A 19,330-nucleotide genomic window follows, 5' to 3' on the forward strand; every position below is an offset into this window, starting at 1 on the left:
GGTCAGCTGAGGTTGCTGTGCCGAGCAGCACCTGGTCACCCTCGCAATGAGATGCTGTTGCATGTGTTGCTCTCACGCTCCGCTGATGGGACAGTCCCCTCAGAGTGGATCCATGATTGCAGTCCCAGTTGTGTGCCGTCAGGAGGCATGCACAGGCGCAGCCCTGTGGTTTACAACAGCAAAACGGGGCCACCCGTGTGTCTGCAGAGAGAAGAAGCCAGGCTCATTCCTCCAAAGGCACACAACGCAGAAAACACATCCACTTCTGTGCCGTGGGCTTGGCGAGTCCCAAGCTCAGATGCGGGTCACAGGGCACATACAAATGATGCCATTGAACGGCGGCCCAAACCGGGCAAAGCCAGCTCTAGCTACATGGGTACAGGCCATAGAGTCGAAAGGAAAGCAAGGGAGGTGTTAACAGAACATTCAATAAGGCACCATAGAATCTTTTTTTTTTTTTTTTTAAACATGAAAATCGTTTATTCCTTTTGCTTCTAGACAGAATCCAAACTCTCCAACAAGTTGCACGAGGCTCTATATGGCCTGACTCCTGCTGACAGCTCCAGGTTCATGGGTGAACACAGCCCCTGATCTTGAGGAGCACCCAACCCTAATCTTTGGGGTTCTCATCTTTTTTTATTTTTATTTATTTTATTTTATTTATTTTATACAGAGAGGAAGAGAGAGAGATAGATAGTTAGAAACATCGATGAGAGAGAATCATCAATCAGCTGCCTCTTGCACACCCCCTACTGGGGATGTGCCCGCAACCAAGGTACATGCCCTTGACCGGAATCGAATCCAGGACCTTTCAGTTCCCAAGCCGACGCTCTATCCACTGAGCCAAACCGGTTTCGACTGGGGCTTTCATCTTTATACATGCTTATTGCTCTGCCTGCAATTCTCCCTCACAACACTCCCTATTCCTCCATGGAAAGTCCTTCTAAGCCTTACAGGGGCTCACTCTGAACCTACAAAGTGCCAGGTGCCATTTCTGGGCTCCTACAGCCTCTTAGGATTCTGTTCTGGCTATTACCCCTCTGACTGGGTTCCCCACCCAAGCCCTGGAACCTGCTGGGATCCACCTCAGAGCCACATGGTGCCACCCTGATACCTTCTGGAAGCCAGCCTCAATGGCCACTTGGGTCTACTCTCAGAGCCCTCTTGACACCAGCGGTGCTCTACTACTGCTCTCCTGGTTTCAAGTTCAGTGTCAACTTCTTTTCCATCCTAGTGTCTACCTGGAAACAAGCTCAATGCCAACGTGATGGCCTCTGTCCCAGGGCTCCCTGATGCCAATAGCAGAACCTTCCAATACTGATGCCAATCTCAGCACCCACCTGCTGTTAAACTTGGTCTCCATGTGGTCCTCAGGGTGGGGGAGGCCAGTGAGAGGAGAAAGCAGGAGAGAGGTTTCAATGCCCAGCTTTCTCACTTTTTACCTGTGACCTCCAGCAAGTGGCTTTACGGAGTGTTGGTTTTACCTGCAAAGTAAGAATAATAATGACAGCCCATTCTTATACAGATTCCATAAGACCTGCATACAGACCCAGTCTCCACAATTAGTGCTCACCACGGGGCGACTGTTCTTATTGTTAAGAAAGAACACCAGTGAGGCAAGTACAGAAGAGTCACTCATGCTTTCTCTCCTTCCCACCACCCAGCATCTCAGGGCCCACCTCTGTTCCCAGCACTGATGCTTACCCAAATCTCTCTTGTTATGGTTCTCTCTGCCTGCTGATAACAGCCTTGCTGGACCAGGAATCATCTCTAAAATACACATACCCTCAAATATAATACCCTGTTTCCCCGAAAATAAGACAGTGTCTTATATTAATTTTTGCTCCTAAAGATGAGCTAGGTCTTATTTTCAGGGGATGTCTTATTTTTCCATGAAGAAGAATATGGTACACATTTATTGTTAAATGAAAATAAAGGAAATTTATTACCTGTATACGGTATGGTAGTACGGTAGTTGTCAACACAAACCAGACAAACTGAATCCTACAGTATCAAGAATTTACTCAGCTGAAACTGGTTTGGCTCAGTGGTAGAGCGTCGGTCTGCAGACTGAAAGGTCGAGGGTTCGATTCCGGTCAGGGGCATGTACATTGGTTGCGGGCACATCCCCAGTAGGGGGTGTGCAAGAGGCAGCTGGTCGATGTTTCTTTCTCATCGATGTTTCTAGCTTTCTATCTCTCTCCCTTCCTCTCTGTAAAAAAAATCAATAAAATATATTAAAAAAAAAGAATTTACTCATTTATTCAATGACAATCATGTCATCATCTTCTGGAACATCATCATAACAATCCAATTCCTGAATTTCATGGTGAATTTCTTGTGAAGAAATTCCATTTCTTTCAGAATCAGTGGACTAAATCTCTCATATTTAGCAATAGCACTGTCTTTAAATGAGTACTTCTTGTTAAGGTAGCCTGCTCACAGTGCATTTGCAATGCAACTGTCAGTGATTTTCTCCCATGAATTCTTCACCCAAGTCACAACTTTTTGCAGGTTAGGTTTCACAAAGTTTCCACACTGATTTCTCTCCATTCTATTTTCAATGTAGTTATTAATTTCCATGTGCAAATTGTCTTTGAATGGCTTGTTTATTGCAGTATCTCAGTCATTTCTGCGGGAATCATTATCTGATCTATTTTTCTTTCATGAAGAAATGTCTTCATGTCTTTAGCGCGGTGAGTGCTGGCTGCATCCCAGACTAGCAGACCTCTTTGGCTCCCTCGCATAACAAGCGGCAGCATTAAATCGACCCACTTCCTTATAGCTGCTTGTGTGGCCCAGGCTTTTTCAGTTTCAAGAATAAAAATGCCCAAAACACGTTCAATCTTTTCCTTCTTGCTCTTAGAAATGATTAAAGGTGGGATTTTAGTGCCATCCAGACCAATTGCCAAAATACAGGAAACACGTGCACTTTTGTAAGCAGTGGAGGGAATGTACACTAAGGAGGCACCCCGCTGTTCAATTGTTGTTTGAGATGATTGGCCCATAAACACTGCAGTTTCATTCATAGCAATCATGTGGGAAAGATTGTATTTAGAGAAGTCAGCATCATCAATAAAGGACTTGAATGCAAGTGCTCGCTTAATAAGTTGAGTATCTTCCAACCTAAACAATGTTGTAGATCTTCTTAAAGACAGTTCACTTCGCTGAAAGAAATTATCCAGCCAGTGTTGTGATGCTTTGAAGTCTTCGGGGGTTATGTCAAACTGTGGTGCCATTGCAAGGGCAAATTCTTGAATCTGAGCCCTATTCACAACCAAAGCCTTTGCTCTCCTGTCAACAACCCATTCACAGATCAGGTCTTCAGCCTCGGAAAATAATGGTTGCTGACCTGATCCACACTTGTGCTTTTTAGTATTTCCCTTGTCCACTTGTTCAATGAGGTTACCATACTCTGCTCGCCATTTTCAGACCAATCAGATACTCAACATCTTCTTTTTGCAGAAAACAGTAAGATTTTGGCCCCAAGAGTCTTTCACAATTCCTTTCTTGTACACCACGGAGTAGCTTTTTCTTTTTACGCTCATTTCTAGGGGTAAAAAAAAGGAATTGAGGTATCAAGGTGGGGGGAGGGGGATCACTTAAAATGACACAGGGGGATCAGAGCGGGGAATCAAAATAGCACAGGAGAATCAGAGGGGGAATTACCATTTTAGTAACCCCTTTTGATCCTCCTGTGTCATTTTGATTGCCCCCTCTGATCCTCCTGTGTCATTTTAAGTGATCCCCCTCCCCCAACCCCTGTGCCACTGAACACCTTCACCAGACATCCCCCCTACCCCTTTATCAGACATTTACCTCCTGGGGCCTGCCTGGGGACTGTCACTGGGCTTGCTGGGGCCTGGATCTGGGCTGGAACGGGGTCTGCCACTGACTGAGAACCTTCAGTCATCATGAGGGCGGCCGAGAGCATCAGGTAGTGTCACCAGAGACAGACCAGCACTCACCACCTTCACCACGTCCCATCCGCTCTAATTCTCCTGTTCTTCTATACGCATCTGTGAAAGTCTTCTCGTTCCCGCCCCACGCTCACAGCTCACTCCGACCTCCACTCCACCTCCACACAGCAGTGACGTCAGGAGTCCGAGTAATGTCACTGGTTGCTAGATGCCAGTTGGGGCGACTGGCGGCCCTAGCGACCAGTTTACTGTAAATGAATTTTCATTCTGAGACAGAGCCTACGGGGGCCTTATTTTCGAGGGATGCCTTATTTTTCACTCGGAAGGAAACCTGTAAGTAGGTCTTATTTTCGGAGGATGTTTTATTTTCTGGGAAACATGGTATGTAGAGAGCTGCCTGAGAAGGCACATGGACATTCTTTTAATTCTTATCAGCTGAGCCCGAGGGCACTGGCAGAGTCCTGTTATCAGTACTGATTTCTTATCTTTATCCTTGTGCTTGAAATGAGAAACAAATAGGACCTTGACTTACCCAGATCTTGATATGCTAAATCTTGTACCAAAAAATGAGGAACTTACCCAGGACTTGATGAATAGGACCTGGGCACACCCGAAGCTCCTTTTGACCTTAAACTTCCCCTTTGGAAATCAATAAATGTGCTGTGTTGTCTGTGGTGGGTGTGACTGCCTCTCCATCAGAGAGGTGGCGCCCACCTAGCGCCCAGCTTGATGAATCTATTTCTGCCTCTTGTCTCTTTCTTTCTCTAATTTCTTAATCCCCAGCTCCTCCACTCAGGAATCTGTCGTTTTCCGTGTGGGACATGGAAAACAGAGAAAACGCCCATTGCAATAACCTTTCCACAGGTGGCAACCCAATCCCGGAATGGGGGAATAAAAGTGGAGAGCAGGACAATCATATGTGCCCTCTGCCCACTCTCTGTTCTCTGCCCTCATCTTACCCTCTATAAAATGGGAAGCATTAATAAATAATAATAATAATAATAATAATAATAATAATAGAAATGATACAATCAACTTGGTGGGTTTTCCTAAGAATCTGGGCAGGGTGTCACTGTGGCTCTCTGTAATTGTAACCGTTCACAGTTGGGATTTTTTCTGTACTGTATTGCAGTTATCAATATTTCCCAAGTCCTGGCCCATCCCTCTGCCACCTGAGACCATGAATTACTCTTCTCCAGTTCTGTGGAAATTTCCACTGAAATGTGGCTCTGGTTGTCTCTCACTTTCTCAACAAGAGAAGGGCAGTTCTGAGGCATGGCATCTTAACTACACTTTGAAGTTCCAATGAGGATTCTGAGACTCCAATTCAGAGCTGGGGTTGCTCCCTCTCACCACTCCCACAGCTCTGCATCAGATCAGTGAGCACTATGGTCCATCAAGAAGCGGTATGTCCAAAACAAAAGCAGGTCAGCATCTGGGTCAGGAGTGGACTCCATGATCCAGCTGCACTCCTCATATTTCTCACACCCACTGCTGGGGTGCTTCTCACCTCAAGATCTTCAAATCCATTCTCTGGAATCTTCAAAAAACATACATATCTCCTCAGCAAAAGATTCCCAAATCCATAGCCACATATTCTGTCTCTCCCAAGACCCCAAACTCCACAACTTTGGTGTTCTTCCTCACTCTGAAGCCCCAAATCCCAAGCTCAGAGTTCACACATACAAATATTACAGAATCTTCAGCTCTGAAATTTATTAACTTTGTGGTCCTTCCCCCCTCCCTGCCTCCCAACTAAGTCCACAGTCCTGGACTGGCCCCTCAGGAGAAGCCACAAATTCAGAATTGTTAATCTGCCCTGGAGTTCCTCCCTCCTCCATTGCTGGCTGCATCCCAAGCTAGGCGGGAACATGGGTGGCCTTTGGTCCTAGACCATCAAGCACCAAAGGCCGTCCTTCTCTCTCAGGTAGTATAAAGACAAGCCATCCTAGCCATCGCCAAATGACTCTCACTCAGCGCCGTCATGCTGGCCTCGGGGCTGCTTCTGGCGGCTTTGCTGTCCTGCCTGACAATAATGGTCTTCATGTCTGTGTGGCGGCAAAGGAAGCTGTTGGGGAAGATGCCTCCTGGTCCCCCAGCACTGCCCTTCATCGGGAACTACTTGCAGCTGAACACAGAGCAGATGTACAACTCCCTCATGAAGGTGTCACAAGGCAGGGAAATGGGGGTTAGGGTGGGGTTGGGGGCCTGCCCAGTCTGGCTGAGACTTTGTGGCAGGGAATTGGCAAGGTTGGACTGAAATCTTAGGAAGGAGGAGGTTGTTTTTTAAAATATATGTTTTTATTGATCCCAGACAGAGAGGATGGAAGCATTAGAAAGGGAGGGAAACATCACTGCAGTCCAAAACCTGGGCATGTGCCCTGACCTGGAATCAGGGAATCAAGCTGGTGACCTCTCGGTGCATAGGATGATGCTCAAGCAACCGAGCCACACTAGCCAGGGCAAGAAGGGGGAGTTCTGAAGGTTTAGTACTGGGGTTCTAGCCAGGAAAGACAAGATCTTGGGATGTCCAGTTCCTTGACTGTCAGAACTTGGGCAAAATGTGTCCCAGCCTGTGAGGGCTGGGCACTGAGTCAGTTCAGAGCTGGGGTGGCTCCCTCTCACCACTCCCATGCCTCTCCATCAGATCAGAGAGCGCTATGGTCCAGTGTTCACCGTCCACCTGGGCATGCGGAGGGTCGTGGTGCTGTGTGGCTATGAGGCTGTAAAGGAGGCTCTGGTGGACCAGGCTGAGGAATTCAGTGGGCGAGGCGAGCAGGCCACCTTTAACTGGATCTTCAAAGGCTATGGTGAGGGGGACTCTGGGTAGGGAATGTGATCTTGATGGCCTCAGTTTCCCAGCATTTTCCTCCCAACTTACCTGCCTACTCTGTCTCCCTTCTTGTGTATCCCTGTGTCCTCTCTAACTTGTCTTAGAGTTTCTGCATCTTCCTGCTTCTCTTTGCCCTATCTCCCAGCTCTCTCAGTAGATATCTCTTCTTTCTCTGCATCTCATAGACGCTCTTGGTATTTTTAAAAATATATATTTTATTGATTTTTTACAGAAAGGAAGAGAGAGATAGTTAGAAATATCGATGAAAGAGAACCATTGTTCAGCTGCCTCTGGAGATGTGCCGCAACCAAGGTACATGCCCTTGACCAGAATCGAACCAGGAACCCTTTAGTCCACAGGCCGACGCTCTATCCACTGAGCCAAACCGGTTTTGGCGAATCTCACATTATTTCTGCTTCAAAATCCCCATGCCTCTGCCTCCTGGTAAAAGCCTCTTCTCTCTTTCTGACCTCTGTTTCTCTCTTCTCCAACTCAGTCTTAGAATGCTTCTCAATTCTTACTCCCACTTCCCAGATCTCCACATATTTCTCCTCCCCTTCTTCCCTCCGGCCCCTTTCTCTTTATGAGAGTGTCTCTGCATCTCTGTTTCTCTGTACATCCGTGTTGGCCCCTTCCTTCTGATTTTCTTCCAACTTGGTCTCTCTGTATTTCTCTGAGTGTTCCCTCTCCCCTCCCCTCCTCCCCTCCTTAGCCTTCCCCTCCCTTCTTATCTTCCCCCCCCCCCACCTCCCTCTGACCCCGCCTCTCTCTGGCCACTCCCCACTCCTATATTCCCTCCCTAGGCGTGGCCTTCAGCAACGGGGAGCGCGCCAAGCAACTCAGGCGCTTCTCCATCTGCACGATGGGGGACTTTGGCGTGGGCAAGCGCAGCATTGAGGAGCGCATCCAGGAGGAGGCGGGCTTCCTCATCGAGGCTTTTCAAGGCACTCAAGGTGAGTCTGGGACCCCTGAGAGCAGAGGAGGAGAACGCTCCTATGGCCTGGGAGGGGGGAAGAATCTCCTGGAATTCTCAGACTGGCATCTGATCACCAAGTTGACTGTCCTCCAAATCCCTTCTCTGCCCCCTCCCAGGTGCCTTCATCGATCCCACCTTCTTCCTGAGCCGAACTGTCTCCAATGTCATCAGCTTCATTGTCTTCGGGGACCGCTTTGACTATGAGGACAAAGAGTTCCTTTCACTGCTGAGCATGATACTGGGAATCTTCCAGTTCACAGCTACCTCTACGGGACAGGTAACTGACCTCAACCTGGCTCTGTTGTGGCCCTTGCACAACCAGACACCACCCCCCTTACAGGTGCTCCAGCCTCTATCCTCCTCCAGACCAGGATCCCCTCAAAAACAGCCTTCTCCCTTGGACAACTGAACAGGTGATCAGGAACTCAGGACAGGTGCCCAATACCCAGTCTCCAATACCTAGAATCTCAGCTGATAGTCTCCTGATCATAAAAGAAAGGGAAGGAAGGACATCTGGGTGTGTGTCTCTGTCCATCTCCTCTACTATTAAGTCCTTGGACAGGAGCCCGAACACTGATCTTGCATGAAAACTTAGACATCTGTTTCATTCCTTGGTTGTCAGAGACACCTGTGTGGTGACCTGGCTTTACTATGTGGCATTGGAGGGTCCCCCCTCCTAAGTGGATGGGCTTTAAGGAGTCTGAAATTCAAGGTGAAAGAATCAGGGAGTGGATTCTCCATGGTAAGCTTCAAGATTTTCAGTGAAGGAATGGGATATGCAAATACCTAGTCACCCATGTAAATACCGCCCTTCTGGCCTGAGGCAGGCCCTGCTCCTTCAGGTGATGCCCACTCACAGCTGTCCTTCGCTTTCCTCCCCCCTCAGCTCTATGAGATGTTCTCCTCGGTGATGAAACACCTGCCGGGGCCACAGCAACAGGCGTTTAAGGAGCTCCAGGGGCTGGAGGACTTCATAGCCAAGAAGGTGGAGCAGAACCAACGTACACTGGATCCCAACTCCCCGCGGGACTTTATCGACTCCTTCCTCATCCGCATGCTGGAGGTACCTGCCAGCAGCCAGTGCAAAGAAGACCAAAGCCTGGCAGAGGAAAATCAGGGGTTTGGGGGTCAGGGAGTGGGGGTGGGGGAGAACAGAGGCTCGTTCAGATGATTCCCCCCCCCATCATAATCCTCAGGACCCCTATTAGAATTCACTGTTCTCTCCACTGAGCATTCACCATGAGTAGGATTTGTGTGTGCCAATCATCATAATAAGCACATCTATGCTATCTCCATGCACCAGGCACTATTTTAAAATTTTCCCAGCATTCACCTATTTAACACTCACACCAGCTCTTGGAGAGGGTTCTACTATGACTCCAATGTTACAAATGAGGACACTGAGGCTCAGAGTGTGTAAGTGCCATGCCTGAGGTCCCACAGTGAGGAAGCAGTGGAAGCTAGTTCCAACTCTGGTCTCTCAGACTCCAAGGCTGGTGCTTTTAGCCACCATGCTCTTAGCTTTCATTCCTTGGTTGTCAGATACACCTGTGTGGACGGGTGAGTTGGCTTTCCTATGTGGCATTGGAGGTTCCCCCCTCCTAAGTGGATGGGCTTTATGGAATCTAAAGTTCAAGGTGAAAGGATCAGGGAGTGGATTCTCCATGGTAAGCTTCAAGATTTTCAGTGAAGGAATGGGATGCTGTTGCTTAAAATCTGGTCTGTGTCTCAGAAAATGTCTCTCTTCAACTCTTTCTGATGCATTCTATCATGGTCTCTCTCGCTCCCTGTCTCTATTCTTTCATTTCTACATATCTCTATAGTAAAAAAACAACAACTAAATGGGTAATTAGAGAACAAATAGTCAGCTGGGTAAGGTGTGTGTGAAGAACTTAGGGTAGAGCCACCAGCCTGGGAAAAGGCCTGGCAGAACTAGGGCCCCTTTTCCCACCTTTGGTCCAGATCTATAAGAAGTGGCTCCAGATGAAAACTCCCAGGAGGGCCCTGAGAGCATGGGGGAGTGGGCTTGGCTTGAAGCCCTCTTTCTCTGCAGGAGCAAAAGAACCCCCACACAGAGTTCCACTTTAAGAACCTGGTAATGACCACACTGAGCCTTTTCTTTGCGGGCACCGAGACGGTCAGCACCACCCTGCGTTATGGTTTCCTGATGCTCATGAAGCACCCAGATGTGGAGGGTAAGATGTGGATTGTAAGATGTGGAGAGGGAAGGGAAGGGAGGGCCACAGACTCTCAAAATTGCTCTGAGCCTGTTGCAATGTCCCCACCTACAGTGGTGCCTCACACAACGAACTTAATTCGTTCCAGGAGCAAGTTTGTTATGCGAAAAGTTCGTTATGTGAAACGCGTTTTCCCATAACAATACATGTTAAAAAAAATAATTCGTTCTGTAGCATAAAATATGCTAAGATGACATAAAAAAAGATAAATTTTTTGTTATTTTTATTTAGATACATCTAAAAACATAATTTTTTTAAAAAAAAAACACACACATTTTTTTAAATTTTAAGACAGACTAAGTAGAGTCTACCGAATCTTGCACATCTTCATCCATTTTCTGCTTTTTGGCCGATGGTTTCATGAAAAACCTGTCCAAAGTCATTTGTTTTCTCTTTTCTCCAACATCTGCCAGAAATAACGGACAAGAGTATCGGAGTAAAGATCGTTGATCCTTGACCGCAAAGCGGTCGTGGAAGCTCGGGCGACTTTGTTGTGTGAAACGAAGTTCGTTGTGTGCAGCGTTCGCTGTGCGAGGCGTTCTTTATGCGAGGCACCACTGTATTTTAAATTTTTGGACCCTCAGACACACCCTACTATGCAGAGACTGGGTGATCTTAACTAATAGGAATGAGGCAAGTTTCATTCACTGTTAACATATTGAAGATATCTGAACTGATTGGTAAATAGTTCCACTAAGTGGCCAATACCTGCCCCTCCAGACCACCGCCAAGACTCCTCCCTAGATACTCCTCCCATGAGTCTGGCACAACCAGGTTAACAGGACCCTGTGCTGACAATGCTTAGGAGTAACCTCTGTTTTGAATAATCATATGAATGGTCCAGTTGCACATATTTGGACTGTCATTCCTGCCCCCAGACCCCTAGATACCTCACCATGTTTCCCCTATCTCACAGCCAAGGTCCATGAGGAGATTGACCGGGTGGTTGGCAAAAACCGTCAGCCCAAGTTCGAAGACCGGGCCAAGATGCCTTACATAGAGGCGGTGATCCACGAGATCCAGAGATTCGGAGACATCATCCCCATGAGCCTGCCCCGCAGAGTCACCAAGGACACCAAGTTTCGGAACTTTCTCCTCCCTAAGGTGTTGCCCTTGTCCAGCCTAGAGGGACCTCCAACCTGCACCCTGTGAGCCAGCACCCCATCCTCCTTAGAAGCTTCCAGCCCTTTTCCCCCTCCCTCAACCACAGACTTCTCCAATCACATGTCCCTTCAACCTTCCCACTCAGATATGGGTCCCTTTAACCCACCCATATCTTCCCAAGACCTCTTGCCTCAGGGAATATGAATCCCATTTCTCCCAAACATCCTGCCTTGAGAGACATGAACTGCATGTACCCCAAAGCTTCTACTTCAGGAGACACAGACCCCAATCTCCCCAAAATTTCTGTCTCAGGGACATAAATGTCACACCCTTCAAAGCTCCTCCCTCAGAGAGGACCCTGGCTCCCATTTCTCCTCACCTAGAGCACCCACATTCCCCCTCTAACCCCATATGCTCTCAGCATACCCGTTCCCCCTTCACCTTGTCAAACCCTTCCTCCTCCCCACAGGGCACTGACGTGTTTCCAATGCTGGGCTCCGTGCTAAGAGACTCCAAGTTCTTCTCCAACCCTGGAGATTTCAACCCTCAGCATTTCCTAGATGAGAAAGGGCAATTCAAGAAGAATGATGCTTTTGTGCCATTCTCCATTGGTAAGAGACCGCTGTCTGCTGCCAATCCACCAGTCACACCAACAGGGACCTCCTTTATTCCAGCTCCCCTCTCTGAGATGTAGCTTAGGAGCTTTCTTAAGCTTGGAAGTCCCTCTTATTATCTACCCTGCAGGCAACCAACTATAGCCCTCTTAACTTACACCTACCAAAACTCAGGCAAAAGTAAAGAGGTGATAGTATGTACTTTATGAGACCGACGCCTTACCACTTGGCTACCGTGCCTGCATAGTACCTACTTTAGAGATGGTGTGAATCAAGGCCCAAAGTGTATCAGAGTTTTGCCCAAGTCACTTGAATTTTTCAGACTCCTAAGGAGATGATAGCACAGCAGCCATATGTGTATGTTTAGGGGGAGGGTTGTCTAAAATTTCCATTGCCACAGCCTACTATTGCTCACTTCCATCCCATGTACAAGGGAAACTGAGGCTGAGACTGGATTAGAGACTTCTCTGAAAGTCTTCAGGCCATGAATTCTGTCCCCTCCTCCCCAGGCAGAATGCAGCTGGAGATGCAGAGAGGGCAGAGGTGGCAGTGAGAGTAGGCCTCACCTCTACTCTTGCCACCCTATCTTGTCAGGAAAGCGGTACTGCTTTGGAGAAGGCCTGGCTAGAATGGAGCTCTTCCTCTTTCTCACCACCATCATGCAGAACTTCCGCTTCAAGCCCCCTCAGTCACCCAAGGATATCGACGTGTCCCCGAAACATGTGGGCTTTGCCACCATCCCACCAAACTACACCATGAGCTTCCAGCCTCGCTGAGCTAGAGCTGCCACAGGGCAGGGCTAGTGGGAGGAGCAAATGGGAGGACGGGGCCTGGAGAGGCGGTGCTAAGGATGGGGGTGAGGAGGAGGAAAAGAAGGTGCAAGGTGGATAAGAGAGTAAGAAGAAACAGATGGGCTGTCTGTCCACCATGTTAGAGATAGAACCTTCAGAGTTGGGGTGAGATAAAGTGAAACCTTACACTCTACCATGCATGAAATAATAATAATAATAATAATAACAACAGTAGTAGTAATAACAGCTATTATTCATTGAGCAAATACTCTGTGTCATCTCTGTGCTAAAAGCATTACACACTCACCTTCCTTAATGCTCACAAACCTATGGGATGGGAACTGTGTTCATACTCATTTTTCAGGTGACACAGCTGAGGCTCAGAAAGTTGAAGTCTCTATCTGAGATCCCACAGAATACAATAAGTGCTCAGCAAGTACTCAAACACAGATCTGTTCAGGGATGGCTATATGTAGGCTATGTCTTTTGGGTAGATTCTTAAAGAGCACCCATTCTTTTTAAGTAAAAAAATGACAACTTAGTATATCATTATACAATACTAGAGGCCCAGTGCACAAAATTCGTGCACTGCAGAGGGTTTCCTCAGCTCAGCTTGCACCCTTTCCAATCTGGGACCCCTCAAAGGATGTCTGACTGCCAGTTTAAGCCTGATCCTAGGGATTGGGCGTAAACCACAGTTGGGCATCCTTCTCACAATCCAGGGCCACAGGCTCCTAACTGTTCACGTACCTGCCTACCTGATCACTCATAACTTCCCCCTTTGTGGGCTTGGTCACCTCCAACTGCCCTTCCTTTCTGGCTTGGTTGCCCCTTACTATCCTTCCTGCTAGCTTGGTCACCCCCAACTGCCCACCTCCTGGTCTGGTCACCTCACCTGCGAGCCTGGTTTGCCCCTCACTGCCCCACCGACGCCAGGCTGGTCTCCACCAAGTGCCTCACCTTGAGCCTGGTTGCCCCACACAGCCTGCTGTTGGGTTGTTTAGTCGCCCCTCATTAACTCCCCTGCTGGCCTAGTCACCCCATGCAGCCTATTTGATCGTCAGTTTTCTTGTGATGGTTGCTTGGGCATACATTATATATATATATATATATATATATATATATATATATATATATATATATATATATATATACACACATACACACACACACACACACACACACACTAGAGGCCCAATGCACAAAATCCGTATTGCTCAGCCAAGCCTGTTCCCTCTCAGAGTCTGGGAGCCCTCAGGTGATGTTTAACTGCCATGGTGGAAGGAGAGGCTCCTGCCACTGATGCTGTGCTCACCAGCCATGAGCCTGGATCAGGGTTGTAGTCTGAGTGGTGCTTCCCCTGAGGGAGTACAGTGACCACCAGGGGGAAGCTCCTGCATTGAGCATCTGCTCCCTGGTGGTCAATGTGCATCATAGCTACCATTTGTTCAGATGTTCACTGGATTTGTACATTAGTCTTTTATTATATAGGACTAGTGGTCTGGTGTATGAAATTCATGCATGGGGGAGGGGATCCCTCAACCCAGCCTGCAACTCTTCCAATCGGACATCTCTCTCACAATCTGGGACCACTGGCTCCTAACTGTTCATCTGCCTGCCTGCCTGATAGTCCCCAACTGCCCTCCTATGTTGGCCAATTTGGTTCTGATTAGTCAGTTTCTATGCCAGTCAAAAACTCCGCCTCCTAGGCAGCCATTGGCTCCTCACAGTGGACCCAGATTTGGTTGAATTGGTCAGTTTTTATGCCAGTCAGTGTCAAAAGCTCTGTCCCTAGGCAGCCATTGTTTCCCCACATTTCACCCAGATTTAGTTCTGACTGGTCGGTTTCTATGCCAGTCTGTCTCTGGGCCTATCGACAGAGCCTGATCAGAAAGTCAGGACTGATCAGCAGCCCTGGTGGAGGCCTGGAGAGAAATGGAGATGTGGCTGCTGGCAAGACTCGAAGAGAAAGAGATGCAAGTTCATATCAAAAGCCACCACAGAGGCAACAGATTAGTCCCTGATTCTCTCTTCAGGCCTCGTTTTTGCCCTGATTTGAAGCCCCCTCAGCAGTCAGTGCTGGGCACTGCACCTGCAGAGAAAGCAGTCAAAGCTGGGGCGGAGTCTCATGCCTGAGCAGACAGTCTTTGCTTCCTGTCAACCCTGCCCTTGTGTGAGTGCCTCCAGACATCTGCCTTTTGCGGCTCCCCTGAGTTTCCACCTGACAGTCCAGATTCTCTCCATAAAATTGTGGGTCTCCAGAGGTTTTCCCAGAACTGGGGTTCAGTGCAGTTGGAACTGGGATTCAGTGCAGTTAGTAGCTTCCAACTCCCTTCTGCTAGGGAAATCCAACGGAACCTCTACAGTCAGTGTTCTTTGCGCGTACTCTCACACATGCTCTCCTCCAGACCCCTGCCTGCCATGACTTCCCCAAGTCTCTGAATCTCCATGTGCCTTTCTCTCTACCTGACATTTCACACTCCCTCGTATGAGCTTGGGTCCACAGGGTTTCAGCCAAATTTGGGGTTCAGTGCAGTTGGGGGCTTCCTTCCCCCTCCTGCCGGAGAAAGCCAGACAGGCACTCAGCCACCCTTCCACTCTGTGTGCATGTCTCCATACCTCAGCCCTTTGCAACTCCCCTGATTCTCTGTGAGCTTTTCTATTTTCTTCTGGTTGTAGAATATCCACTCAGCCAGGTTTCCTGTGGTTCTGGATGCTGTCCGTTCTATTCTTTAGTTGTAGTTTTGAACTTGTTGTGTGAGGCAGCAGTTTATGTGCTTACCTATGCCACAATCTTGGTTTCTCCTCTTGCGGACAAGCAGGTGGATACCACTAGGCACTGGCATGTTGGTGCCTGTGTCCCATAGATTTTGGCATTGTTGTGTTTTCATTGTCATTTGTTGCCATGATGCCTTTTTATTTTTTCTTTGATCTCTCTGGTAACCCAGTCATTGTTTAATAGCATGCTGTTTAGTCTCCCTTGTTTGATTTTTTTTAAGGTTGTTTTTATTGTAATTGATTTCCAGTTTTTTAAAATATATATTTTATTGATTTTTTACAGAGAGGAAGAGAGAGGGATAGAGAGTTAGAAACATTGATGAGAGAGAATCATCGATCAGCTGCCTCTTGCACACCCCCCCACTAAGGATGTGCCTGAAACCAACCTACATGCCCCTGACCAGAATTGAACCTGGGGCCCTTTAGTTCGCAGGCTGACGCTCTATCCACTGAGCCAAACCAGTTTCGGCTGATTTACAGTTTTATGCCACTGTGATCTGAGAAGATGCTTGATATGATTGTTATCTTCTTTAATTTGAAGAGACTTTGCCTGTGACCCAATATATGGTATATTTTTGAAAATGACCCATGTGCACTTGAGAAGAATGTATATTCTGTGGGTTTGGGGTGAAATGTTCTGAAGTTGTCAATTAGTTCCATCTGGTCTAGTGAGTCACTTAGGATTGATGTTTCTTTGCTGATTTAATATATATATATATATATATATATATATATATATATATATATATATATATAAAATCATATATATATATTATTGATATTTTACAGAGAGGAAGGGAGAGAGATACAGAGCTAGAAACATCGATGAGAGAGAAACATCAACCAGCTGCCTCCTGCACACCCCCCATCGGGGATGTGTCCACAACCAAGGTACATGCCCCTGACCGGAATCGAACCCAGGACCTCTCAGTCCGCAGACCGATGCTCTACCACTGAGCCAAACTGGTTTCAGCTTTGCTGATTTTTTGTTTAGAGGATTTGTCCAATGGTGATAGTGGAGTATTAAAGTCTCCTACTATGATTGTATTGCTGTCAATCTCTCCTGTGATATCTTCCAGGAGTTTTTTTAAAAAAAATGTATTTGGGTGTACTTGTATTGGGTGTGTGTATGTTTACCAGAGTTATTTCTTCTTGTTGGATTTATCTCTTTAATATTATGAAGTGACTTTCCTGATCTCTTTTTATGTCCTTCACTTTGAGATCTAATTTGTTAGATATAAGTATTGCCACCCCAGCTTTTTTTTTTTTCTTTTTTTTCCCCATTTCCATTTCCATCTCTTCACCCTCAATCTGTGAGCATCTTTTTTTATTAAAATTTTTTTTTTTCTTTTTCCCCCTGAAGTGGGTTTTTTGTAGGCAACAACAGATATATGGGTCATGTTTTCTTATCCAATCAGTTAACCTATGTCTTTTTATTGGGGCACTTAATGCATTTACATTTAAAGTTATTATTGATGGGTACTTGTTTGTCACTATTTTTATTCTTTACTCCTGTGTTCCTTCTTCACTTCCCATTTCTTCTTTTTACAGCAGACACTTTAGCATTTCTTTCATTGCTGGTTTGGTGGAGATAAATTCCTTCAGTCTTTTTTGTCTGAGAAGCTCCTGATTTCACCTTCAGTTTGGATTGATAGCCTTGCTGGGTACAGTATTCTTGGATTCATACCTTCCTTTGCATGACTTTGTATATTGCATTCCATTCCCTTTTGGCCTTATGTATTTATTTTGAGAAATCAGTCACTAGTCTGATGAGGGATCCTTTGTAGGTAACTTTCTGACTCTCTCTGGCTGCTTTTAAGATTCTTACTTTATCGTTGGTGTTTGCCAGTTTAATTATAATGTGCCTTGGTGTTGGTCTTTTAGTTGTGACTCTGTGAATTTCTTGGATTTGTGTGGAGTTTTTTTACTTGTGACTCTGTGAATTTCTTGGATTTGTGTGGAGTTTTTCTTCCCTACATCAGAAAAGTTATCTGTCATTATTTCTTCAAACAGGTTTTCTATTCCTTGCTCAGTTTCCTCTCCTCTGGGACCCCAATTATGCGGATGTTTTTTGTTTCATATTGTCCGAAAGTTCCCTTAGGCTCTCCTCCTGCTTTTTAATTTTTTCTCTAGAAGCTGTTCTCCTTGGGTATTTTTTTTTCCTACCTTGTCTTCTAGCTCACTGATGCAGTCCTTTGCTTCTTCTAGTCTACTCTTGATGCTTTCAATTGAGTTCTTATACTAGCGATGTCATTTTTCATTTCTTGGTTCTTCTTAATTTCTTCTTAGTTCTTACACATATTGCCAAATTTGTCTTCTATTATTTTCATCTACCTTATGACCATTTCTCTAAATTCTTTCTCTGACAGGCTTCTTGCCTCCATTTAATTTTCTTCCTATTTTTTGGTGATACCTGCTTTTCTTTCATATATGGGCTATTTCTTTGTCTCCCCATGATTTCTCTTCTCCAGATGTCTGGTTATGTAGTTTTCTCTCTCTTGCGTTGACTTAAAGTCACAAAGTACAACTCACCAGGTACAATGCACAAGGCATTGAACACAAATGTATTCATGATATTAATAACTCCAAATAAAGGTGAACACCAGAGAGAGGCAACTTAGAGGATAGGAGAGAAAGAATAAGAGAAAAATAAAAAAGTGCAAAATGAAATTGGGAACAGAAAAAAAAGTAAGAAAAATTTTTGGATAATGAATAAAGAGAAGAGAGAAGTGTGTATGAACTTGGAGCAAGGGATTAGAAATTAGATATATAAGTAGGGTGTATTTTAGCAGGGGTAAGAAGAAGGAATAGGGAAAATCTAAAGCAGGAATAGGGTAAGAGGAACAGGACAACAACAGGGGAAAAGTCAGAAAGTGATGGCATAAAGGTAAAGTTGAGATACAGTAAAATTATGCTAAAGGAAAGATGAAAATAGAATGTAGAACACTAATCCCAAAGTAAAATAAAGAGAAAATAAAATGACGCTTAAAAAAAAAAGGTAAAATAGTAGCAGTAATAATACTGATTGAAAATAAAAATGTAATAATTAAAATAGTAAAATCAAGTGAGGAAAAAAGAAAAAAATAGTTTCTTAAGTAAATGATGAAAAATTTTTTAAAAATGTGCAGTATTGAAGGTCATTCACTTCCTCTACTATTCTGTTTGGCACACCTGTTTCCTAGTCAGGACAATATTGAGTTCCACTGCTCCTCACTGTTGTAAGCCAGTAAGCCAGTCCTGATTTTAAAGCAGGCGGTACATCTTTATTTCTTGTATTCCTTTGTGTTTACACAAGAGTCAATTTGTAATTCAACCCCTAGGTGGCATTGTTTTTGGACTTACCTCTGGGTTTATTGGTCCTCTCTAGCTAGTGTTTAGATTTTGTTTCCCCTGCAGTTCTTAATACCAATTTGGGGAGTGAGCTGCCCCAGAGCTGGTTCTCTGATGCTTATTTCCCACTTTGAACCCCAGGTTCCAGAAAAACAACTTTCCCCTGCAGTTTCTTAGGGTGCCCCCAATTGCGTGATCCTATGTATTGGGCTTAGTAATCAGAAGCAAGGATTTAAAGAGGAAAAAGAAGGAAAAAAATAGGTCTAAGCAGTCAGGACACTTAAAAATTTTTTAGGCTGTCCTTTTGCATCCAGATCAAAATGGCTTGCTTTTTAGAATTCCCTTCTGTTAGCATCTCTGCGAATTTCCTTCCATGTTCATGGATCACTCCAATCCCAATGGACATGGGTTTTTCTAGGCACAGACTTCCCGAAGACCTCTAGTTTCCTCTGTGCACACGTTTCTCTCTCCTGCCAGACAACAGACCTCACCTTATCCCAGGCTAAATATGACCTTTCAATGAGGGAGTGTAGAGCTCCTCTGAATCCACGTGCTTGCACCAATTGGGGACTGGTGTTCTCAGGTTAACAACTGTTCAGTGGGTGCCATAGTTGTAGATTCTCTGGACTTTTCAGGTGTCCAATAACATCCACTTTCTCCTTTAAGATGATGCGGTTTCCACGTTCAAGCAGGTCACTCTGGGAGGGAACTCAGCAGCAGTGGGGGCTGCCCGGTCAGGGCATCCCC

General features: G+C 45.9%; 1 protein-coding gene across 4 annotated transcripts in view; it reads left to right on the forward strand.

Moving 5' to 3' along the window:
* The first annotated feature begins 5,886 nt into the window (after positions 1 to 5,886).
* Positions 5,887 to 19,330, forward strand: part of LOC311610065 (cytochrome P450 2A13-like) — a 29,866-nt gene continuing 16,422 nt past the window's right edge. The window contains exons 1-9 of one of the 4 annotated variants that reach the window (XR_014792897.1): positions 5,887 to 6,084; positions 6,568 to 6,730; positions 7,557 to 7,706; positions 7,846 to 8,006; positions 8,616 to 8,792; positions 9,783 to 9,924; positions 10,883 to 11,114; positions 11,540 to 11,681; positions 12,279 to 12,418. Coding sequence is in view for 2 of the 4 variants with exons in the window: in XM_084860953.1 (XP_084717079.1) it covers positions 5,905 to 6,084; positions 6,568 to 6,730; positions 7,557 to 7,706; positions 7,846 to 8,006; positions 8,616 to 8,792; positions 9,783 to 9,924; positions 10,883 to 11,070; positions 11,540 to 11,681; positions 12,279 to 12,460 (1,485 nt within the window). In the remaining 2 variants the exon portion in view is untranslated. Of the gene's footprint in view, positions 6,085 to 6,567; positions 6,731 to 7,556; positions 7,707 to 7,845; positions 8,007 to 8,615; positions 8,793 to 9,782; positions 9,925 to 10,882; positions 11,115 to 11,539; positions 11,682 to 12,278; positions 12,742 to 19,330 lie in introns of those variants that run through there. The other 3 variants (XM_084860953.1, XR_014792896.1, XM_084860954.1) reach the window with 3 other exon arrangements.

The sequence above is a fragment of the Pipistrellus hanaki genome (assembly GCF_964339955.1).
Source record: "Pipistrellus hanaki genome assembly, chromosome: 15".
In the NCBI taxonomy this organism is placed as follows: domain Eukaryota; kingdom Metazoa; phylum Chordata; class Mammalia; order Chiroptera; family Vespertilionidae; genus Pipistrellus; species Pipistrellus hanaki.